This window comes from Caretta caretta, chromosome 4 (assembly GCF_965140235.1).
Source record: "Caretta caretta isolate rCarCar2 chromosome 4, rCarCar1.hap1, whole genome shotgun sequence".
NCBI classification, from domain to species: Eukaryota; Metazoa; Chordata; order Testudines; family Cheloniidae; genus Caretta; species Caretta caretta.
In genome coordinates this window covers 49,133,520-49,158,939 of record NC_134209.1, presented here as the reverse complement: position 1 = coordinate 49,158,939, position 25,420 = coordinate 49,133,520, and the positions used below count along the sequence as shown (strand labels likewise).

The 25,420-nt window shown below is 40.5% G+C and overlaps 1 protein-coding gene across 3 annotated transcripts in view; it reads left to right on the top strand.

Annotated features, from left to right (window-relative positions):
• The window catches only part of SEC24D (SEC24 homolog D, COPII component), a 129,222-nt gene that overhangs the window by 20,936 nt on the left and 82,866 nt on the right, over positions 1 to 25,420 (top strand). The window contains exons 1-2 of one of the 3 annotated variants that reach the window (XM_075127617.1): positions 4,776 to 4,796; positions 23,461 to 23,654. In XM_075127617.1, the coding sequence (XP_074983718.1) occupies positions 23,504 to 23,654 (151 nt within the window). In that variant the 5' untranslated portion in view covers positions 4,776 to 4,796; positions 23,461 to 23,503. Of the gene's footprint in view, positions 1 to 4,775; positions 4,797 to 18,315; positions 18,476 to 23,460; positions 23,655 to 25,420 lie in introns of those variants that run through there. The other 2 variants (XM_048847130.2, XM_075127616.1) reach the window with 2 other exon arrangements.

Sequence of the window (25,420 nt, the reverse complement as noted above, 5' to 3'; positions counted from 1 at the left end):
TGAAAGCCAAGATCACGGTCCTGCCAGGATCCCAAAAGCAATGTATAATTCTTCTTTTCACTTTTTTTTTTTTTTTTTGCGTGTTAGTACAATTGTATTCAGTTCAAGTGACTTCTATTTTCTTAAGACCGTGCTTGTTGCATGTACCCAGTGACAAAAACAACTGAAGTTTGTGACTCCCACATTCCCATAATGGAGAGGTCAAAAGCTTCCTAATCCCTAGGAAATACTCTTCAATGAGCATTAAAGAAAAACCCATTTGCCGTATGATTTTCTTAAATGTTTATGCATCAGAGTATCTTGCTTTTTAATGCTATTCTTATCTTTTTTTCCACATTCTCTGCATCCTTTGGGATTTCTGCTCAGAAATCAGACAAGAGTCCCTATAAAGGCGGAGTAATCCATGTTTGTGACATTTGTGCAAGATAAAATGGAGGCTGATGTAAGCCGGACTGAAAGGAATAAAACAAAAGTTTATCCTGCAACAATTTTCTCAACTGCCTCTTCCTGCCCCCTCCCCCTAAAATAACAAAAACACTGATAAGATTTTTATTTGGCCAAAGCTTCTTGATTGGCTCCAGCACCAAAGTGAATTATATCTGGCAAAACTTAAACAGAAAAAATGTTGATTGTCCCTGCTGACTCAGATCTGTTTCCCCACCCTCCCACCCCGCAGTTGGTAAAACTTGGCCTGGATCTGATCTGAGACAAAAATAAATTCCCTGTATGAAAAATGGCAAAATGGAGATGCTGTATCAAGCTCTGCCTGCCTGCTTTTGAAGTTTTTGATACCTAAGATGTGGATTGGTCTTGCCATGTCATCACAGTTTCAACTAGCAGCTCTTTATATAGGTTATTTGATCATTACAATACTACCCAAGTGATAATGAACACCTTCACTATCAGTGGATTTGAATAAAATCAGCTTTCAGTTGGGTAGCTCTTAACAGGAGCCAGATCAAGAACATGGATCTCATTGCCAGAAGAAATAAGAATGTCCACCACCCTTACCTCAGTCAAAGCTATCTGAAAACCGTTCTCTTCACACAGGCTTTCCTCCAGTAATACCCTTGCTGTCATGGATTCATTTAAAAAAATAAATAAACCCAAAACTCTTGAGCTTGCTTCTTGGTAGCAGGGAGAGAGAGAGAATGAGCAAGAGAGGAGAGAGATTATCATCATCAAACTTACAGGAGGCGTTCAGAGACTATGGTGATGAGGGCCATATATAAGTATATAGATAGGTAAATAAATAAAAGTAATGTCCTCTTTAATATGTATGTCAGTTTCCTTCTGTAGCGGATATACATAGATGTTTTGTTTGAATTCATAGATGTTAGGTTTATAAGGTTTTCATTACAGATAGGAAGTCTGGATAAAACAGTTATATATGCGTGTCTTAGCTTTACAACAACATATCAACCACTGCTACAATAGATTCTAATTATATCTGCTATAAAATAATTTTAAAAACAGACCTTCTTGTGATCAGCAGTAGAATGTGACTTTTTTAGGATCTGAACAGGAAAATCAGCATCAAAAAGGCAAGAGTATTTTTGCCAATGCCTTTCATTTGTTAAAGTTACAAGGAAAATGCCTTTAAACAGCCAGTTAAATGGGAAAGAAGGATAATTATTCAGGAAAGCATAAATTACAATCTCATCTACATAAAACAAAAGTGACCTCCTAAAATATTCTCTTCCTGATAAAATATCTTGCTCATGCAAATCTAACTGCAGAAGGCCCAGCCTTGAGTAGATTCTCAAGCTAAATCATGTTGAACAGAATCTATTCTAACAACTACAGCAAATGCAAGCAAATTATAAAATCATAGATTAATGCAATTTATCCCAAGCCTAATGTAAGTAAACAGATATGTCTCTGCTTAATACCTGCCCTAGAATATTAATAAATTTTCTGTCATCCTGTATTTTTGAAAAAAAAATTCTAACATTTTTCCACCAATAAGAAGTAAAAAAGGAACAGACCCACAGTTAAATAATTCAATTTTCACAAATGGTACAAAATAAGAGGCAACTGAAAACATGCTGAGGAAAACTTCAAGTCCACAGCTCAAGTCAGATAACACTCATTAAAGTTGATTGCACTTCATCTTTTCTCCTCAAATTCCTCTCATCCTGCACCAGAAAAGAATAGAATCCAGATGTTGTGATTACATGAAAGACTTAGCAAAGTATTGGAAACAAAAGAAGGCCTGCTAACTGAAGGCAAATACTGGCAGAGAGACACTATTATTAAAAGAGTAATACCAAGCGCTTTGTACAAAAAAAAAAGAAAATAACGACAGTATGTTATTGTCAGACAATGTCAAGGAAACTGACCCCCATACCTTCAAAAATACACCTACAAAAAGATAGATTATGAAGTCATTACTCACTTGAGTAGTATGACAAACTGCTTACCAAGTCTTCAGAATCTGGTATATAATGTGGATTATCATTTGTGTTATGTGGTACAAGTCATGGATTTCAGGATTGTTTCTGCCCCAAATTTCAAATATATACTAGGAAAACCAGAGAAAGGATTTGGATCTACTGATCTACAGCTCTTAGAGATTCTCTTCCTCAGATATCATGGTGATAGAATTATGAGAATCTGAGTTCCTAAAGCAATGTTGATAATGTATTCAAAAATTAAATAGTTTTCTCTGAACTAAAATACACAGGGCTGTGCTACCAAGTTTTAAAGAGATTAACTTTACAGCCTGCCCTGGGCAATGAGCTGTGCCTAGCTCTGGGACCCCATGCATGGGATGGGTCCCAGAGCCCAGGCTCCAGCCTGAGCCCAAATATCTACATCACAATTAAACAGACCCATAGCCTGAGCCCCATGAACCTGAGTTAGCTGACAAGGGCCAGCCATGGGTGTTTAATTGCAGTGTGGACTTAACCTAAACGGCCTCCTCAGTGTGGGAGCAAAACAACACAAGTCAACTGAGTTCAACTGGAAACCAAAAATTTTTCACGCCAGGCCCAAGAAGGCCCTTCCCTTTTCAGTGATTGGACTCACCCCAGATAGTCTTAATGGGTTTACTATGTGTGAAGAGCTACACAAAGGAAGCCATTTGCAGCGCACAACAGCAAGGAGTTCTACTGGTCCTACAAAACCCAGGAACTATGCTATATATTCTTCAATATCACCTACTGGCACATTATCAACGGGGAAATGACCATCTGGTCACACAGAAAAAGAGACTGAAATTTCCAGAGACAGCAGGCCATAGGGCCTGCACCATTTAGGGGAAAGCTGCAGCCTGTTGAAAAGGGGGGACTGAGTGGTTGCTGGAAGGGAAAGGCTCCATGATACATTAGGGGATGGGGGCTACTGGGAAATTGGAGATAGAGTGTTGAACTGCAGGAGGAGAGAGGAAAGTACGGGTAATTCAGATAAATATCCACAAGTTTGGATGACTATGTGAACAGAACCTATGTTTAGTTCCTTGTCTGGTTTGCCCATCACTAGCTAGAACAAGCTTCATTCACCAGGAGATATTCTCCTTAGCTCCTGGGTGAATGAAGAAGTAGAGGGCCTACTTACCAGCTCTCCAGAGGCTGCAGGAAGGGCTTCCCTCAGAGGCACTGGAGCTGGGATGTAGGGGAGAAATAATGTGTAGAACACCCACAAAAGGTTATGTTAAAGGAGAAGGTCTCAGGGACTGTTTGTGGGAGAGAGAGTAAAACCCACATAAAATGAACTCACCAAAAAGTTTGTGAACCTGGGCAAATTTCATGAATCTGGACCTCAATCTGCCTGGTGTCAAGTATCATTATGCTAGTAGTTTTGTCCAACTCTAGTGCTTGGCTTTAGCAACTCAAGATTAATTTCATTTTGACTCTCTGCAGAAGAATATACAGAAATGGTTAAATTTCAGTTCCATTAGTTGGGTGAATTTCTGCTGAAACTATCCAAAAATCAGGGCTCCATTTTGTGTGTGTGTGATGTTTTCCTTTCGTTTTACACGGAAGAGTTACCTAAGATTCCATTTTAATAAAGACCACAACTACAGCTTCTTTACAAAAGCTTTTGGATCTTGAACTAAACAAGGTATATAAACTCTGTTCTGCATTTACATAATACTCTGCACTGACCTTTCAGTTACCATAAAAGGTGAAGCTTAGCACAAGACCCCTTCATCTATCTATTCAGTTTAGGCAACCTGCTTTTATAATCTATCATCTTCTTACTGAAAGAACTCCATGCAACATTTGATGACTAGTTAATCTACTAAACTAAACTCTGCCCCAAGTGACACTTGTGTAAACCCAGAATAACCCTGTCACCATTAGCAGAACAACTCTAAATTGTAAATGGCATATGTTAATGCAGAATTTGGCCCAGAATGGTCTATTAAACTGTAGCTGACCCTGTTGAACTGAAGGTTTAATACTAGCCTGACATTTATATACTAGATCTAAATTTCCTCTCTAGTTTTCATTTACGCAACTGTATTTTTTGTTTTTGTAGAACAGAGTATTTCAGGACATTTACATATAATACCAGTTAGTACCAATATGATCCATTCACTGAATATAACTCTAATAAAGAGTGAGTGATTACACAAAGGGTTACTATCAAGTATAAAAGTTGGTATCGGCAATTTTTTCTTGCTTTTTTTTTTAACAATCTTTGTTACATGAAAATCTCATAAGATTAAATTAATCACTGGTCAAACCTAGGTGCAATTCTCACTGAAGAAATTAGAAATGGAAGGACTGGGCCTCAGGAAACCTGGGTTCAACTCCTGGCACTGCAAGAAATTTACTGTGTGACGTTGGGTAAGCACCACAGTTCACTGTCTATAAAATGGGAACAATAACCTCTCCCTGAATTTTTTCCTACCTTGCCTATTTATAAATGTATTTATAAATTCAGGACAGGGAACTATCTGTTGCTATGTATATGTACAGTACCCTAGCACAGTGGACTTTGATCTCTATTGGAAGTGCTAGATGCTATTGTTACTGTAATACAATAACAATAAGTTGTAGTTTGCTTATGCAGGACTGGATATGGCCCATGAACTCCAGTTTCTTCATCATACGTTGTCCACTCTTTAGCTGCATATGGCTATCATTTCTGTAACTCTCAAGGTATGTGCGGCGTGCTTGGGATTGTATTTAGTGGGTAGCTCTCCTCTTAGACTTCTCCCTCCCACAGAGAACCTGTCTTGATGATGGTTGGTATTCTTTTATTTGCATTACTGCAGCACTTAGGAGCATAGTCATGGACCAGAACCCCATTGTACGAGGTGCTGTAAAAACACAGAACAAAAAAGACTATGACACAAAATATCTCATTAGACTGTATCCATTTTTCCTTTTGTCTTTTCCTTTCTGTCATTGTCTTTACTTACTAAATACCTCAGGATACAATCCACTGACACGTTGTTTATCTCAGACTAAATTCCTACCAACTCACCTATATAAAATGTTGGGACATTTATTTTTAGGGGAAAAAAATCAAATTTGGATGACCAAAGCTAGATGCCTAACTTCAGTCATCTGTGACGTAAAGGCCCTGGATTAGGACTCAGGAGACTAGAGTTTAATTTGTGACTCTGCTGCAAACTCTGTGTGATCTTGGTCAAGCTGCATAATCTCGCTTTGCCTCAGTTCTCAGTTTTCTACTTGTAAGTTGTATCCTTTCCTCTCATCTCTTTTTCTGTCTTATCACTTGAAACTGTAAGCTCTTCAGGGCAAGGGCCGTCTCTTACTTAGGGTGACCAGACAGCAAATGTGCAAAATTGGGAAAGGGGGTGGGGAGTAATAGGAGCCTATGTAAGAAAAAGACCCAAAAATCGGGATTGTCCCTATAAAATCAGGACATCTGGTCACCCTACTCTTACTGCATAATTGCCTAGCACAATAGGGACCTGATACTGGTTGGAGCTTCAATGTCTATCATAATAATTGTAAGAGGGGAAGAAAGGATAAAGAGAGCAATTAAATTGGATCGCTGGAGTTCAGTCCCAGGTTTCCTAAGACTCTCCCATTTTGACCCACCAAAGCCCCTGTCCTTGTTGATGTGGCTGTTCAGTTTTGGCCCAGCACTACTGACAGGGGGAGGAGGGCATAACTGAGCTAAAAATGAGTGACTGGCAAGCACCAGGTCATAACGCCACTCACTCAAATTTGGTCTGCTCCTGTCAAGGGGGCCCAGCCAAACCTGAGCAGCTATGTGACCCCATGCGCCAGGTTGCAAAACCCAGAGTGTGGAACTGAGCCCAGCCAGTCCCACAGAGCAGAAGACACTGCTGCAGAGTGCGTACAGGTTGGGTTTGCTTTGCAACTCTTTTTCCTTCTCATCAAGAAGAACAATTTTTCTCCCTCCTCCTTGTAACAACCTTTTATGTACTTGAAAACTGTTCTCATGTCCCCTCTGAGTCTTCTCTTTTCCATACTAAACAAACACAATCTTTTCAATCTTCCTTTATAGGTCATGTTTTCTAGACCTTTAATCATTTTTGTTGCTCTTCTCTGGACTTTCTCCAATTTGTCCACATCTTTCCTGAAATGTGGCACCCAGAACTGGACACAATACTCCAGTTGAGGCCTAATCAGCGCAGGGTAGAGTGGAAGAATTACTTCCCATGTCAAGCTTACAACACTCCTGCTAATACATCCCAGAATGATGTTCGCTTTTTTTTTGCAATAGTGTTACACTGTTGACTCATATTCAGCTTGTGGTCCACTATGACCCCCAGATCCCTTCTGCAGTACTCCTTCCTAGGCAGTCATTTCCCATTTTATATGCGTGCAAATAATTGTTCCTTCCAAAGTGGAGTACTTTGCATTTGTCCTTATTGAATTTCATACTATTTACTTCAGACCATTTCTCCAGTTTTTCCAGATCATTTTGAATTTTAATCCTATCCTCCAAAGCACTTGCAAACCCTCCCAGCTTGGTATCATTCACAAACTTTATAAGTGTACTCTGTGTGCCATTATCTAAATCATCGATGAAGATATTGAACAGAACCAGACCCAGAACTGATCCCTGCAGGACCCCACTCATTATGCTCTTCCAGTATGACTGTGAACTACTAATAACTACTCTCTGGGAACAGTTTTCCAAACAGTTTTGCACCCACCTTATAGTAGCTCCATCTAGGTTGTATTTCCCTAGTTTTTTTATGAGAAGGTCAAGTGAGACAGTGTCAAAAGCTTTACTAAAGTCAAGATATACCACATCTATCACTCCCCCCCATCCACAAGGCTTGTTACCCTGTCACAGAAAGCTATCAGGTTTGTTTGACACTATTTGTTCTTGACAAATCCATGCTGACTGTTATATCCTTGCTTGCTGGCTTATTTCTGTAGCCTTTCGCTCCCTTCCTCACTGGAGCAGCAGGTTATATACTTTCTGCTGGGAAACTGGCAGGCTAAAAAGGGCCACTGCCCAAGAATACTTAACTGCTTAGCCCCTGCTGCTCCTAGATGCTTCACTGCAGTGCTGAGTTTTCTCTCCCAGGATTGGCTTGGGAGTGTTGCAATCTGGAGGACCAGTCCACTCCATTACAACTTCCCTTCCCTCACTCCTCTTATTCTCATTGTCCTACAGCCTGCATTCACAACTATTCATTAGATCTGTCATATATAATGTGATTGTTTTTAGCTCCATTAAAAAAAAACTTTACTGGTGGAGATGGGGAGGATGTTTAGTTGAAATTTGAGTTGGGTAAACACAGAAAAACAGTATTCTTGAAAATAAATATTCTGGCAATTAAAATAAATATTCTGGCCAATAACACCCATCAACTTACTTTGCTGGTATTTGCAACCTCTTTTATTTGTAAATATTCAGAAAGAGGATTTTTTTCCCACAAGAATGTTTATGGAAAGCGAAAATCTGGTAAACACTAGTGTGAATAAATATTCACACTAAAGTATTCACAGCTGAAGAGCTCTCATGACCATTTTAAAAAGCTCTTTTTATCATGCAATAGTTTCATCCACTGTTATGAATGTTCATGGATAAATAGGAAAAAAGCTCATCCTGCTTATAAAGTTTGGTCATCCAATCTGGGAGGAGAAACAATACCATGTGACTTACAGTGACTTACTCATAGTGAGCATTTTACAAACTATCAGTTGGCTGAAATTTGGTACTCAAACTATTCACTGGATAACTGGAAATAACAGGTGTGACAACAGAAAAAAGAGTAAAATTAACTGAATAATTAGTTTGCTGTAAATAGTTTGCCTATCTCTTGTTGAGATATGCAATCTCTGAATTTACCTATGACAATACACTTATCTGAGCTCTTTATGCATGGCAAGAGTTTAAAATATTCAGCAAAGATTTATGAAATGCTAAATGAAAACCAACAAAAGTGAAGCTACTTTAAATGCCTCTGGATGAAAGGGTGAAAAATATCAAAGCATTTGAGAAATGCCAGCACACAGTTCACCAAGCAAACATCAAAAGTGTTGCATAACTCTCTGTACTGTCCTTGATTTGGAGGTCACTGACGGTTTCATGTCTATTTAAATGCATCACACTTCAAGCACGATTCTTTAGGAGTTTGTGAGTGATGCTCATATTTATAGTCTGCATGGCATAGTTTTATTTCACATAAATATATAACACAGTAGTGAAGTTATTTTATATTTTAAGAAATTACTAATGCTCCTGTCTACAGCTCTTGAATAGCTAGACAATCACTGTTAATTAAAAAAAGGATTAAAATTCCTTAGCTGAAACATCACGGCAATATTCTCAGAACACTGGATCCAAATGATGAAAATGTTCCAGATCAGCTTGCCAGAATGCTCATTTCATTAGTATGGCAGAGTAGCGGTAGCCAGTGTGAGTAGTCAGAGCCTTGCAACTTTCTGATATTTAGCTGTCTGGATCCATTCTTTGATTTACCAGGAGATCCATCTGAACCTTTTAAAATAAAATAGGCATATGTTTTGTAAAACACATTCCATTCATAATGACACATCTCTTGTATTTCACTTTTCACCCATATACCTCAAAGTACTTTGCCATGGAAGATGCGGAATCTTAGATTTGGAGAGGTGAAGCAACTTTCCCAAGGTCAGACATCAGACCTGAAATAGAAACCAAGATTCCTGATTTCCAGTCTAAGGTCCTAACCATGGGCCCACGTGGCCTCATAGGAAATAATAATATTTTGCGCTTCTATAGCATCTTTTCTTCAGCTATCCTCCATGGAACTGCATTATACCATGGACAAACCATTAACAACATTTTCTGGAAATGGCATTCCCAGCAAGACAAGCTGTCATGTACCTTCTTTTGGTAAACATCTCTTAGAGACCCCTTTAATGTCATGTGAAGCTTATCTCTACATGACATAACTTTGTTTACTGTACTAGTAAAAGGAATCAAGCTGAAATCCAGGAGATTTGCTAATAACAGAAAAGGGTGCAGTTTTCTTTTCTAAATTTAGAAACTATTGGAGTTTTATTAACTACTCCATATGATAAAGCAGCTTTTTAGAAAAAATCACATGCATAGTGTTACCCTCATCTTCCTCACCAGCATGGTTTGAATTTCAAGCTGTTTTATGGTATAATTTGATACAAACATGGAATGCTGAACTTATTGCAGGTATTGTTCTCTTACAGATATAATGCTCCATATCATGCTAGCATGCACATCATAAACGTTAATAGACTGAAGGGCTGTTAAAAACACAGTGGATGTACTAGTAATCCCTAAATTCAATTCTGCACTCCTTACTCAGAGAAAACTGTTATTCAGTTCAATAAGAGTTTTCCCAATACCAGGCCAAAAAAAAAAAAAAAATTAGTGAAGCTCAAGTTAAGATTGAAAATACATATTTAAAAGTAAAATATTCTTACCTACTTTTTGATAGCTACAAAGTTCTTGTATCTCAAATCCAAGAAATTCAAAGTTAAAGTTAAACTTACAAGAACCTCAAACATATAAAAGTATGAAAGATGACACTAGCCACCTTACCTCAGTCTCTGAGAATTATGATGTCAGTAAATCCAATGTATGTAGCCCGTGTAAGCGGGAGGACCCTCAGGCCCATATCAACATTTTTCTCTTCCTCCTCCATACTCTCCCCGCCCCAACCTCTCTTAATTTGGTTTTCACTCTGCTCCATTTGCCCCCGCCCCTATTTCCCCCTCTCCAGAAGTCCCTTTTCTCAGTCTCTAAATGGAATATGAACCCAATAATGTTCAACTTTGAATTGAAATTTCAGACCCTGTTGTCAGATGATGTTACATAGTATTGTGATGACCATGGCATAAATATATAGGTGGGTAAAGTATAAAAGTAGTCAGGAGGGTCAAAGACATCCACATTTACTTAGACTGTAATCTCTTTGGGGACAAGGGCCATCTTTTCTGCATTTGTTTTGTACAGCAGCTAGCACAATGGGGTCCTGGTCCATGACTGAGGCTCCTGTGTGCTACCACCAGACAAATAATAAATGATAGTGATGAATTTGTTTACCTGGAACCCGTAGAAATATAAAATAATGAGGAAAAAATTGTTGGCCATCATGGTATACAAACAAATCACATGACAGCAAATATTTACAAGGCAGCACACTTAGGCCTGGATGACACATTAATAAGTATAACAAAAACAGTGATGTAAGCATTAACTACTGTATACATGTTGTTGTTTAAAGAAAAGCAAAGGCAAAAACACCTCAAAAGAACTGCTGTGCCAAACTAATGTGTTTAATTCTAAACAGAACTCCTGGTACTTCTGTGAGTTCAACTAACTGTGCTGAGTACCTGTGGAATTCACACATTGTGTGCATTAAACAATTATGCAATTTATTTGCATTCCCGTTTTAATTTGCTACCAGAAAATAGCAATGTAGAACTGCCAGTATCATGAGAATTAGATTTCACTAGCTTTCAGGTTATCACTAATGGAGCAACAGGTTGGCCTGACACGTATTAGAACCCTATGCAAAGAGCTATTGAAGGACACCATTGATGAAAATTATAGAGGGAATATTTCCCTTAAATCTCACATTTTCTTAAGGCAATCCATTTTGATATGCAAGTCCTGAGTCCTGTATTGTTACTCACACATGGTGTCGCTGCAATGACTTCAATGGATCAGGGCCTAAATGATCAAAAATGAGCAGGAAAAATCCTCAAAGTCTTCCTCTGTGACCCAAGATTGGATCTGAAATCTTGTACAGAACTAGACAAATATCAAAGGAAAGAGGACTGTTGTTTTTCTCATTTACAGATCTACCTGAAAATATCCTAAAGATAATGTCAACAAACCCTCTCTTTTACTCCTAGTTTTCAGTTCCTTACTAGATGCAATAGTATACAAATTTAGAATCAAAGCCCAAATTCTCCTTTCAGTTACAGGCAACCACACTGTCTCCAAATTATGTTGTAAATTAAATTTGTGTAATATCATTAGGCTTCAGTAGTATTGCACATGTATAATTTAGCATATAATCTGATTACACAAGTGCCAATCAGAACATAATTTAGCTTGCAGGATCTCCAGTACTGATGATGGTGCATAAGAAAGAAAGAACCCACTGTGACTCTCAGACTCTAGAATAAGATTGCAGAACTGGCTGTTACATAAACATATTTGTATTCACAATGTGGGCAAATTTCATCTGGAGTTATTGAGGGACAATAATCAGGAAACCTCGCAATGTCATTTTTACCACGTTGCTTTCCAGAGCAGAATTACACTTCACTCTTTAATGGTGTTCCCATATGTCTTACATTGAGGACACATATGTTTGAATGCCTAGGAGTTATAGCATCAGATAAATACTAATCCTGGCATAGTTCTTAGAAACTTGGTCAAATCCTGCAGAGAGTGCTGAGTGTTTCTTCTGAAGATTCTCAGTGCCCTCAAATTCTGTGAAATCAATGGAAAATGAGCCTACCCAAAACTTCAAAAGAGGCTATAGTCCACTGAAAGATGGGCCCAAAATGAAAGGAAGTAAAAATTATCCAGGGATTTTTTTAGCTATTTTTTTTTCTTTTTCATCTCATCCTGCCAATTTCAGTGGAGCTAACTTCAAGAGGAAGAAATGTGATAGTCAGTATTCAATGGCAAAACTCAGTGCAGGGTTCATATGTGCTGAATTATCCACAGCTGCATAATGTTTAATAGCCAAACTCGAGGTACTGGCAAACAGGAGGACCAAAGGGGCTGAGTCCATTATCTTTGTACAAAATATCCAACTTCAAAACTTATATAGGTCACTTAAACAATAGTTATACTCCCCTTAGTAGTGCTGTGTTTCAGAAAGAATTTATATTACTTCAGATAAGCACACTTTTTTATAATCATGAGTATTTTTTATAAGAAGAGAACAGGCACATCTCAAACAACAACAGTCACACTGAGGAAAGACAACTGTTTCTGTACCTTGCTCATTATGCAGCCACTGGGAATGCTCTAGCGAAAAGCATGATTACCTAAATATTCCATCCTCTATCCCCAATTCTCCATCCTAATTATAGTGATGTGAGTTATCTGAAAATTTTGATTCATTTTTTCCAATATATATCATATGTCTCCAGTAACACATTTAGAAACTGCTAACCTTGTAGCTGTTCAATGAGACATTTCTATCTTTTAATTTTAATGGGCATTGTGATTTTTTTCTGATTTCTGATTGTATTAGTAATTTTTATGTAGTAATGTTTTTGGACAATTTTTCTTATGTATCCATTACTTTTTAACTCTATTTGACAAAGCATGCGTATATGCAGATACAAATTACATTAAAAACCCTACATTAAAATAACTCTAAGGTTGCAAAATCAAGCATTCAAAAGATAGAAAATGTTATGCAACTTTAATTTTGGCCCCTTGTGCATATGCCTGATGATACTAGTTTTTAACTTAAATGATATACTATGTTTTTAGGCAAGTTCCTGCTTCATTCAGTACATGGATTGCTTTTTCCTAGCTTTAGCTTCAGGTTAAGTTTAGGGAGGGAGGGGCTTTTTTGCCTGGGAATAACCACTACATTCATTTTAATAGTACTTTCTTTTCTTGTATTGCTCCACATGATTCTACTGAATTAATTTGAAAAATATGGAAGCCCTTCAGTGACCAAAATAATCCTGTAAACTCCCATGCATGATCACTAAAGATAGAGTAGCCTAGTGGATAAAATAACTGCATCATGTTTCACACTTAATGAGTTCAGTCTTGAAAATAATGTTGCACCTCCCTCATGTGTAATGGAGAGATGCTGCACTTGGCTTTTGAAGGATTTTCTTTATACAAACTGACACCACTTCTTAGTTTTTGTTATGATTTTTCAGAGAAGAATGGAGTTCATAAACCATCTGCCAAATTAGGCTATTTATGCCTTTGTTTATTAGCAACATCTCACGTACAAACTAATGAATAGAAAGGTTATCTTGATACATACTAAGGTCTCGATCGTTCAAAGACTTACACATGTGCTTAATTTTATGCACATGAGCGGTCCCAATGACTTCAGAAGGACTACCTGTGTACATAAAGCTAAGCACGTGTCTTTGCAAAATCAGAACTAAGGGGTCATATTCAGCGTTCTCTACTCAAGCAAAACTCCCATTGAAGTCAATGGGAGTTATGCATGCTCAGCAAACTCTGAGGTGCCTGAGATTGGGAACTCAAAAATTAAGGTGTTCAAAATTAGTGGAAACTCTTTAAAATGTTAGTCTTCACCTCTCCATGCCGCAGTTTACCCACCTGTAAAATAAGAGCAATGTTTTTTTCCCTGTCTCCTGGGTGTTGTGATATTCAATTACAGTTAAGATTAAATGTTTGCAAATTCTGCAGCATTTGTATGTTGAACCACAATTCTCTATTGTCTTCAGATTTTTCTTAAACTGGAAAACCTCCAGCTCTTATATATACATACAACAGAAATCAATAGAATTGAGGAATAAAATGTTTCTTTTGTATTTACTTATTTGGAAAAATACTTCTGTCACAAAATGAATCGTTTCCATATTGACCTAGGGGAAGGTCTCCAAATTAGTCACCGGGTACAGGTATAAACAAAGTGACCTGCAGCAATACCACTTTACGCTGGGTTCCCATCTGCTCTCATAAACTAAATAGCATCAGGCCAGCTCTGTGCTAAGGATGGGAGATGAACAAGGAACACCCAGATATTGCAGAAAGTGATTTAGTGAGTAGCACTTCTCCCTCTGATTCAGCAAGGACTCAATACCTCAGCGTGGTCTATGTTACAGAGAGTGGTGACTTTTTAAATAAGGTGAATAAACAAGATCCTAAACCACCAGTAGTCATTAAAAAGCCTAAGGCACGTTCCCAATGTAGGGTATTAAACTCTCTGTGCTGGCAAAATTCCATCTTGGGTAAATTACTTTCTGCTTATCTGAGTTCACCTTGCATTTTCAAATGGATATGGCATGTTTCTCCTCCTGCCTTTTAAACTATTGTTTAGTGTTGCTATTCATTGTTAAAAAGGTGCCACCTCTCACTTCAGAAGTGGCGCCATTATAGTGATGAAGTGATTGCCTTATATAACTTCTATAACAGCTTGTAAAGTGTTTTGTGATTCTTTGAGTTATATAGGTGCTATATAAATATAAAATCATTATCAATTAAGTCTGCTTAGTGGGGGCTGCTGTCACAGCCTTACTCAGCTATTTGTGGGTGAAGCAAGTCAATTAGGTCTACTGCAAATGACAAAAGGAGTGGCCTGAAATTGTATGATCCTCAGCCTACAAATCTCTCCAAGAACAGTGGGTTAATCCATCAAGGTGTTCTGAGAATGTGAGCATGTAGTCAGAGAGGAGTTTGACCAAGTCCAAGGCTCCAACAGCGGGAACCATAAAAAAAGAGGGCGGTAGTAATTTTAAAGTGTCTCTGATGGAGTACCAGAAGAGCCACTTCAACAGAACAGGGCACTCAAGCAGAGTCACCAAACTGGGAAAAGGGAGGAGATAACAATATAAATAAAAGCACCCCAATATCCTGAGAGCACCCAGCCTCCTGTAAAGAACTGGTACGAGTTATTTGGGTTGGGGCAATAATCAGGCCTCAAGTCTAGTTCTTTCTTAAAGCCCCTTGAATATGACCTGGACCTAGCACTCAGCGACCTCCACAATTTATATTTATTACTAGCAGCCTAGTCATATATGATGATTCTGTGCCGGGTCCCATAACTGTGGCAATCAAAACAACCAGTCCCATCTAGCTAGTTACCCTGGAGTTCTAGCTCTTTGGACTGGTTATTCGAGTGACAAGTGATCAGGGGAGAGACTGCCCGTCCCATTGGTTTATTCTGAGGGGCAGAAGGGAAGATACATAAAGGTCTAAAAGTTGCACATTAAGTTAAATAGCATACTATGATGTAATTTGCAAATAAAAAATGAAAATATAAGATCATTTATAATAATAGGGAAAATAATGTCCCAGCCAGAGGACTCAGTGAACATTTGGAGCCAGGGATCAAAGAGCTTGGAAGGGAAAGCTCCCCTTACAAACAAATCATTGACCTATGTAGAGGTCCTTCCCCCTCCCCCGTACCCCTTCACCCACACACACACACTTTAAGGCTGTGTACTATATGCTGTGAGATATGGAATCAGTCTGCCTTATAGGAAACATTCCTTAAATAAAATTACAAACTTTACTATAGACATGAACAGGCAGGCTTCTGCACAGCTTCAATGCCAGCTTTGTCTCTCTTTTTTTCATCATGGACTACCCCTGCCTGGAACTCTATACAATTCACACAGACATCTACTGGCCATCTTCCTGAAAACACCATCTTCCTGAAAACACCATCCTGGCCACTATGGATGTAGAAGCCCTCTACACCAACAGTCCACACAAAGATGGACTACAAGACGTCAGGAACAGTATCCCCAATAATGTCACGGCTAACCTGGTGGCTGAACTTTGAGACTTTGTCCTCACCCATAACTATTTCATGTTTGGGGACAATGTATACCTTCAAATCAGCAGCACTGCTATGGGTACCCGCATACCATGCTATGGGTACCCCACAGTGTGCCAACATTTTTATGGCTGACTTAGAACAACGCTTCCTCAGCTCTCGTCCCCTAATGCCCCTACTCTACTTGCGCTCTATTGATGACATCTTCATCATCTGGACCCACGGAAAAGAAGCCCTTGAGGAATTCCACCATGATTTCAACAATTTCCATCCCACCATCAACCTCAGCCTGGACCAGTCCACACAAGAGATCCACTTCCTGGACACTACGGTGCTAATAAGCAATGGTCACATCGCTTTTACAGATCCAGACTAACACGGCTACCCCTCTGATACTTATCACATTGTGGAAACTCCGCAATGTATGTCTTGCAAAAGATTAAAGGAAATAGACCTCTCCCTATACCAAACTATGAGGGTACCACTTGCAGCAGTGAAACATCTGTTAGTCTTCAAATGGTAATCCTTTCTGCAAGGTGCAGCGTGATTTATGATTCCCTCAGTCTCCGGAGGCCTTTTTGATCAATTTAAATGGTTTCACTGGGTCTGTTTGGACTTTTTAATCTGGGTTCTCTTTAATATTGTCCTAAAATTACAGTTTTTCATTGAACCAAGGTCTGTTTGCTGCTGGTAAGGGTGGTATCAGATTCACAAGTGGCCCATGAGATCACCCTATACTAAGGGTCTCTGTTCATGATATGTAGGGCCCTACCAAATTCACTGTCCATCTTGATCAATTTCACAGCCAGAGGGTTTAAAAATTGGTCAGTTTCATGTTTTCAGTTGTTTACATCTGAAATTTTATGATGTTGTAAACATGGGCTCCCAAGCCCAAAGGTACCCAGAGGTGCGTCCTATCCTTCCCCAGCCCAACAGGGACTAGCAGCTAGGAGCCCCCTGGCTGGGGTGCTCCTGGCAGCAGCAGGAGATCGGACCCACCTTCACAAGCCTCCTCCAGCTGAAGGAACTTCCAGGGCTGCTGCCCAGCTGGAGCTTCCTCCAGCAGGGGGAGGCACTCCGAGGTGGCTCTGATCTCCCTCCCCCTCCCCCAACCGCACCCCTGACTCCCGGACAGTGGCCGTGCAGGGGATGGACAAGCCCTGTCCCTCCCCAGGCCAGCTGGCACTTGCAGAGAGGAGCCCCCCAGCTGGGGTACTCCCAGCAGCAAGGGAGAGATCAGATTTCATGGGGAAGGGCTTATTTTACAGTCTGTGACACATTTTTCTTGGCCATGAAATTGGTAGGGCCCTGACAATATGAAAACGTGCATATAGCTCAGGGACTCCAAATTAAGCCTTGTTTTTTTCCCTCGGTGGTTATGGCTTCTGTCACTTTAAAAATATATTTGAGTATTTTAAGTATTTTTATAAGCTGGGTTAAACCTTGTTATGGGTTGAGTTAAAACCTTATTGAACCTGGTGTTTGAACATGCCCTTTGCTTAAAATAGCTGGCAGAGACAGTTAAGGGGCCACATCTAAAACAAGGCCTAATAGTCTGCTCAGAAACTAGGTGGAGATTTCCTCAGAATATTATTCTGACCAAGTGGACGTGTGTGAAAAAGACATGCTGGGTTGCAGGCAAAAAACAGGGAGAGACTGAGACCAGAATAAGGCCAGGTCTACATAAAAAGTTAAATTGACACAGCTATATCACTTAGGGGTGTGAAAAATCTACATCCCTGAGAAATTTAAGCCATGTCTACACTCAAGCCCTGCACCATCAGAAATCTTTTCCCCAGCTAGGGTCTTAGACAGTGATCAAGTCACCATTTAATGTTCTCTTTGATAAGCTAAATAGGTTGAGCTGCTTCAGTCTCCCACTTGAATCATTCTTGTAGCTATTTTCTGAACGCTTTCTTATTTTTCAACCTCTTTTGTGGATGCCAACACTGGATACAGTATTTCACTAATGGTTTTGAGCCAGCAGGGGGTCATGTTTTCCAGCTCCCCTCCACCACCGCCAGCCAGACTCAGTGACAGCCTCTTTAAGCATAAGCGGAGAGTCTCAGGACTCCAGGAGCTGGGGCTTTAAGGAAACAGCAAATAACCAGACCCTGCCGCGTTTTCCTCCCTCTCTGCATTAATTTTCATCCCTTTCCCCTTCCTGACAGCTGCACAGCCCCCTAGCTGCTGCACCACTCCCCCCACCCCAGCCCCACTGCGGCTGCTCTACCCTTCCTTCTCCAGTCCTCGCCCCGCTCTGCTTAGGGAGCCGATTCGGCAGGCAGGTGAGGGCGGCGGCTTCAGGGTTGTCACTGCGCTTGCTTGGCCTCCTCTCTCGGGCATGCGCCTGAGTGAGGGAGCGTGGTTCGAGCCGGGCTGTGTGCGCCGGCGCGTGCCCGCGGCGGCTCCCGGCGCTCGCTCCCGGCGCTCGCTGTTAGACGTGGCAGTTCACTGGGCGGCCGCGAGCGGAGAGGAGCCGGGAGCCCCGCGCCGGAGACAGCTGCTGTGTGACCGGCCCCGAGCGTGCGAGCCCCAGAGACACGGGGGAGGGGGGCTGCACACAGTGGACAGGTAATGGAAACCTGGGGCAGTGGTGGGGAGCAGGCTGCGTTATGTGCGCTCAGCAAGGGGGTGCATCCGATATATACTACCTGTTAAAGTGCTGCAGGGGCTGCGTCCTATACACACAGCACTGGCGGGGGCTGCAGGGTGGTGCACAACCTATGTGTTCAGCTTGGGGGGTGCGGCGTGAGGGTGCACCCTGAATACACACCAATTGGGACTTGGTGGTGCAGCCTATATACACATAATTGGAGTACAATTTGGGATGCGTCTTATATGAACAGCACTGGAAACTTGGGGAAGGAGTGGATACTATCTATGTACATAGCATTGGGAGGACATGGGGAGGGGGGTGCATAAGGTATATACAGAACTGGAGACTTGGGGGAAGAGTGCATCCTATATATGCAGCGTTGGAGTATGTTCTCAACACGGAGTTGGAGTATTGTGAGGGACTTGTATCCTGTATGCACAGTATTGGGGAGCAGCAGACTGGAGTGCATCTTATACACACATCCCAGGGTGAGGGACATGCATCCAGCACATGAGAGCAATGGGAAGGGGTGTACCCCATATACTAGGTAACAGTGAGATCAGGGGAGCATGCACCCTACATGCACGGAACTAGGGGGGAGCCCAGGTGAAAATGTATTTCCTACATGAGTAACCCAGGTTGGAGGAATGTCTCTCATACACAGTATTATTAAGGGGAAGATGCATTCTATACACAGTACAGTAATGGGATGAAGAAGGAGAGGGCATTGCTGTTGCGTTACACTGTGTTGTAATTGAGCCTATTATATTGAAGTAAACAATAACTGCAGTCTTAATAATAAATTGTGGGGGGAATTAAATTTACTCTTCCACAACTCCTTGCAAGATGAATTAACTCCAATTAAATATACTTTTATATAAAATATACACACAGTCTTCACTGCTTTCAGCTTGGACTGTTGTCTGGCTTTCTAGTATATAATATGCCAAAATTGTACTAATTATCTAAGTGTAAGGTGCTAGGGGCAGGGACTCTGTCTCCCTCTATGTATTGTGCAACACCAAAAACACAGTAGCACTTAAATCATAAAAATAACAACCAACTCCCTTCCATTGGGGTGAGAGTGTTTTTATATTATAGTTAAAGTCCCTGATCTTATAGTGGAATCTGTGTGGATGGGCCTGTGTGATTTTCGAGAGCCACATCGATTTCAGTGGAACTTTGCATGGGCACAGCAATTATGCTGAATAGACACAGCTGAAGGATTACAACCTAGCTGACTACTGATATCATTTGAGTTAGTGAAGTGTCAGGGAGGGCTTTGTTGTTTGGGGTTGGGAAAGACATAATAGCAAGAGAAGGGAGAAAATAAAACTTTTTTCTATTTATATTTATATGTAGGTATATCAATAGAGAAACTTGTGAAAAGGACAGCACATACAATAGAAAACCCCTGGTTTAAGAGGCGATCTTAAAATTTCCTGTGTAGTTTCCTGTACAGTTTTGTACATCTCTAATTAAAGTCCAGCATTGACTAGTGGATCATTTTATGCTGGTATCTTGGGTAGTATTTTGGAGCAGGTTTCACTGTGTGTTCTATATATATGTATATCTGTGTATGAGGAGGGTTATTTATTATAGATATGAAATACAGTATGAGATGAGTCAGAACAGTAAGTTGGCATTATGTTTGTGTTTGAGAGTCCCTCTCCTTCTTACACATTATCTCTCGGTTTTTTTTTAATGTGTGGGAAGTTTGACGTGGCAAGGTTTTTTTGTTGGTTTTTTTTTTTTTTTTTTGGGTGACTGAGCAGTGGAGGAAGTCATTTCCCTTGGATACTGTCCGGGCTAAGAAAGGTGTTGGCTGCTGAAACCTTCTTAGAGTGAATATTTCTGTCTTCCTACATACTGTACGTTAGAGCTGACTGTTAGGTAAATCTATTCTAGAGTGACCAAAGCTCATGTTGCCACGTCTCGCTCTGCTGGGGAAAAAAAAAAGTACTACTGGCAACAAAGCACCCTCTGGGCTTTCTCTCTTTTTCAAGCTTTGCCTTAGTAGCTAAGGAACAAATGACAGCTCTGTCATCTTATCTGTTTGGAACTGCTGAACATTCAACAAAAATTTCTTAAACAAGTGGGGAATCTTGTGCATAGGAGAATTGTGAGCTATCACCACGGGACTGGGTGTAAGGAGATCTGGGTCTTGTTCCCGGCTTAGCCGCTAATTTCCTGTCTGACCTGGGAAGGACGCTTAGGCAACATTTTCCAGGAGTGCCCATTAATTTGGGATGTCTCATTTATTGTGTGTTTATGTGTGTGTGCGCGCAACTTAAGGCCCCTTGGGTGCTGAGTACTCACACCTCTCCTTGACTTCATTTGTGGTTTTGGATGCTCTGTATCTCCGAACAATCAGTCTCATGTTGGTTACCAAAAATCAGTTGATTTTATTTTTTCAAATTTTGAACTTAACCTCTCTGGTTACATAAGAACATAAGAACGGCCATACTGGGTCAGACCAAAGGTCCATCGAACCTGGTATCCTGTCTACCAACAGGGGCCAACGCCAGGTGCACCAGAGGGAGTGAACCTAACAGGTAATGATCAAGTGATTTCTCTCCTGCCATCCGTCTCCACCGTCTGACAAACAGAGGCTAGGGACACCATTCCTTGCCCATCCTGGCTAATAGCCATTAATGGACTTAACCTCCATGAATTTATCCAGTTCTCTTTTAAACCCTGTTATAGTCCTAGCCTTCACAACCTCCTCAGGCAAGGAGTTCCACAGGTTGACTGTGCACTTAGTGAAGAAGAACGTCCTTTTATTTGTTTTAAACCTGTTACCCATTAATTTCATTCGGTGGCCCCTCGTTCTTATATTATGGGAACAGGTAAATAACTTTTCCTTATTCACTTTCTCCACACCACTCATGATTTTATACACCTCTATCATATCCCCCCTTAGTCTCCTCTTTTCCAAGCTGAAAAGTCCTAGCCTCTTTAATCTCTCCTTATAGAGGGTTTGGTTTGGTTTCTTCACTATGTAAAAAGAGGGCAATGATAATTACCTAACAGGGCTGGGTAAGTAAATAACTTTAATATCAGTAAAACATTTTCACATCCCCTGTTGAAAGGTGCTATGTAAATGCAAAGTAGTGTTATGAAATGTGTTAGCCTAGCTCAGGCATAGGCAACCTATGGCGCGCGTGCCAAAGGCGGCATGCGAGCTGATTTTCAGTGGCACTCACACTGCCCGGGTCCTGGCCACCGCTCGGGGGGGCTCTGCATTTTAATTTAATTTTAAATGAAGCTTCTTAAACATTTAAAAAACCTTATTTACTTACATACAATAATAGTTTAGTTATATATTATAGACTTATAGAAAGAGACCACCTAAAAACATTAAAATGTATTACTGGCACGTGAAACCTTAAATTAGAGTGACTAAATGAAGACTTGCCACAACACTTCTGAAAGGCTGCCCACCCCTGGTCTAGCTCAACACTGCCCTATACTTCAGAGTTTTATATTCATCTTAATTTTTAGCCCCACTCAGGGAAAAGCACTGGTAAGTATGCTTGTAAACAAAACCTTCCTGTAACAAACAGATGCCCAAAGTGTTATTACAGGTGAGATCCAGCTTTCAAACACAATGAAACGAAATTCCTGGCATCAGAAGGTCTAAAGTCACATGTGGGAGTTGGTTTTTGTTTTGCTTTAAATCAAATGCTAATAAAACAGTGGGGGCAGAAGAAGGGGGAGAGTGGTGGCTGAAGTTATCCTGTGGCTAGGTGCTGGCAGCACCCTGGGAATGCGGTGGTAGCTTCTTGTCTATTGAAACACTTATGCATTTGCTAGAAGGATACATGTTCTGGTGACATTGAGCAGGTTTGTCTGGGCAATCAATGGAAAACAAGATTGGATCTGTCGGAGTATAAAGCAGAAAGATAAAGGAAAGCAGGGGTTAGGTAGCTAGCTAGCTGGTTGGTTGGCTGGGGTCTGTAAAGGCTAACTGGAGGGAGACTGCCCAGCCAGCCATCAGCTGTGAATATGAACCCAGGCTTGGTTAGGAAGCAGGTCTCCTGTACCCTGTGTTGTGATTACTGAGCCTCCTATGCCCCATTGTCCAGCCTGCTTCCCTGTGACCAGAGGTTGGCTGGGGAGGTCTGTAAGGAGCACAGCTGGGTAGCAGGGAGTCAGGCTGGAGCAATGGGGTTAGGGAGGCACTGTCAGATAACTGAAGTAGCTGATGTTTGACATATGTGCCGGCTTCTCTTGGAGTAATAAAAATGGCTATGACAAAGTGAATAACTTTTTGTTGTGCTTAAATCTGAAGGGGGGCCAAGGCCTGAGCTGTGGTGCTAATGCAGATGGGTGAGATGTTCTGGATTTGCAGTTATAGAGATGAATTCATCCGTGCACTGTAGGCCCTTTGCTCCAGCTAAACCAGCATGAAAGGACCTTGAATCCTCCCTCACTACTGGAAATATGTCTGGTTCAGGAGGCTCACTGCACAGCTTGCTTCTGCAAGATAGCCTGGTGCAAGGGGGAGTATTGGGGTAGGACCAGTGTTTGCTGGAGTGGTCCTGCCCCACCCTCATTCTGCTTTTTTTGCACTTCCTCTGTATCTTGTGGGATCTGTGGTGTCTGGGGAGCGGACCCACATTCTGTTCTTTGGGGGCAAATGCAGCCCGTTCTCACCGCCTCCTAATAGAACAGTTCAAAGAGTTTTCTTCCACAAAGATCACCAGCCCCCCCAAAAAACCAAACCCCCTACTCTGTAGTCTTTTGCCCTGGGATAGAATGACTATGTCCAGATAAATTAAGTGATTTGTTCAAGTTCACACAGTAAGGCTGGGGAAGAGATGGGAACAAAAAATTGTTCTCTTCTTGACTCTGTTTGTGTTGCCTTAAGGTTTTCATTGTATCCCTTTCAGTAACAAAAATGTGAGTCTCGTAGGATGCTATGGAGTAAGAGTTGATAGAAATCTTTCCTTTACAGACTCGTAAGGAAGACTCCCATTTGGAATGAGAATAATATCGGAATGAGCCAACAAGGTTATGTTGCAACACCTCCATATTCCCAATCCCAACCGGGTATTGGAGGTTTTTCTACAGGCTTTGGACCACCTACATCTTCACCTCTTTATGGGCATTATGGCAACCCAAACCCATCATACTCGGCATCTCAGTCAGGTAAGGCAGTACTAGTGTACTATATACTCAGGGCCTGATTCTTAATTGTCTTGCATCTCATGTAATCATTTACACCAGTGAAAAATTCTCTGTTCTGATTTGGTGGTGTCTTATACCAACTTTGCAAATGATAAGACAATATGCAGAGCAAGAAAGAATCAGGCCTTTCATGTATACTTACACTGCATGTGAGGTTTGCTTTGCAGGGAACAGTAAGTAGTATTTGTGTTTGGATACCACAGTGATAAGAAATGCCTAATATATGCAGAGAGAAGGAAAGAGTTAAAAATCTTTTCTGAAAACAAAGAGAGGTGTTTCTAAGCTAACCTCTTTGATGGGAGGTGTCCACTTCAGAAATGAGCTGTTTTCTGCTGTAGGACCAATAATTGATTTAAAAGATTAATGAGATCCTAACCGGGATCTAGACTGAACATCCAGTTGGTACTGTACTCAGTATTGTACTCATTGAGATTGTCTTTTCAGTGGTGGGGTCAGTTAAAAAGAGGAAAACATAGGCCAGCTATCTGATCATATAGGAACCAATTGGCTTCTAATAGGGAAAATAGCCTGGCTAGTTTTTATAGGCTGGGTGGAAAGTTGCTCATTATATCTCAGTATGATGTGTCTACTGATTAATACATTGTAATTGACAGACATCAGATAAAGCAAAGCAGGACAAACATGTAGCTGCAGTGAATACTTGTACTTACACCTATGTCAGGATACAAAACTCAAAAAAAGATTGCCAAACTGGGGCTCCAGATTTTTTAAAAAGTAGAGAATGTGATTGAACTTATATAGGATTGATGCAAGAAAATGACCAAAGATTTATACTGGCAACCTATATAAGACCAGATTCTCTACTCGCTGACCTGTGTAAATCAGGTGTCATTTCAATGAAGTTAAAGGAGTATATACTGGAGAGAAAAATCAGGGCAGTAGCCTTTAATCAAAGAGTAAGGCTTAAAAAGGGGGCGAGAAAACTTAACAACATTGGTGGGCAGGATACTGAGTCTGCAAAGGGAAATGACATACAAGTTTTGGCCAACATCAGAGAGGCAGGTAGAGCACATATTAAAATAGTTAAGGTGTTTGAGCTGTCCTTCAAGGCTTTTATAGAAGGTAGATAAAAGAGGACTATAAGAAGATGAAAACTTAGATTAGGATTTACATTTTTCAGATATTAAGCAGGATCGACAGCTAATTAGAAGGCTGATTTCTTCATATTGCATAAGATTGTATATGTAGTTTGTTGAATAGCCTGTCTACTTTTCTTGTTCTCATGAAATGAGTGACAGGAACAAATTCAGCCTAGAGCGAGGAGCCAGGACTCTTTATCAAATGCAGTGCAACCTTCATACCAAGACTGAGTTTGGACAAATGAAATCGAAGAACCTCTAGAAATTAGAAGTTTTTTTGATATGGAATATTCAGAAAGGAGACTACCAAAGTTGGTAGCCATCCAAACTTTAACTTTAAGGAAAGTTAACCTAAAAGAAAAATAATCCAAGAAACACTGATTGGAACATTAATTGCGTTACATTATTGTTCTTTATAAATTGTAATCTCCATACCGTTGGTCAGCAATTTGGATTTCTCAATGTTTAAGCAACACTCCTACTGTAGGGATACTGGTTACAGGTGAGCTGCATTCTTATGGTAAGCCTGTATTGTCAGGCTCTTTCAGTTTTCTGAAAAGCACTGTCTTACTGAGGAAAACTTAACTGTTGGTGTTTCTTCTTACTAAAAAGCTTAATGAGTAGGCT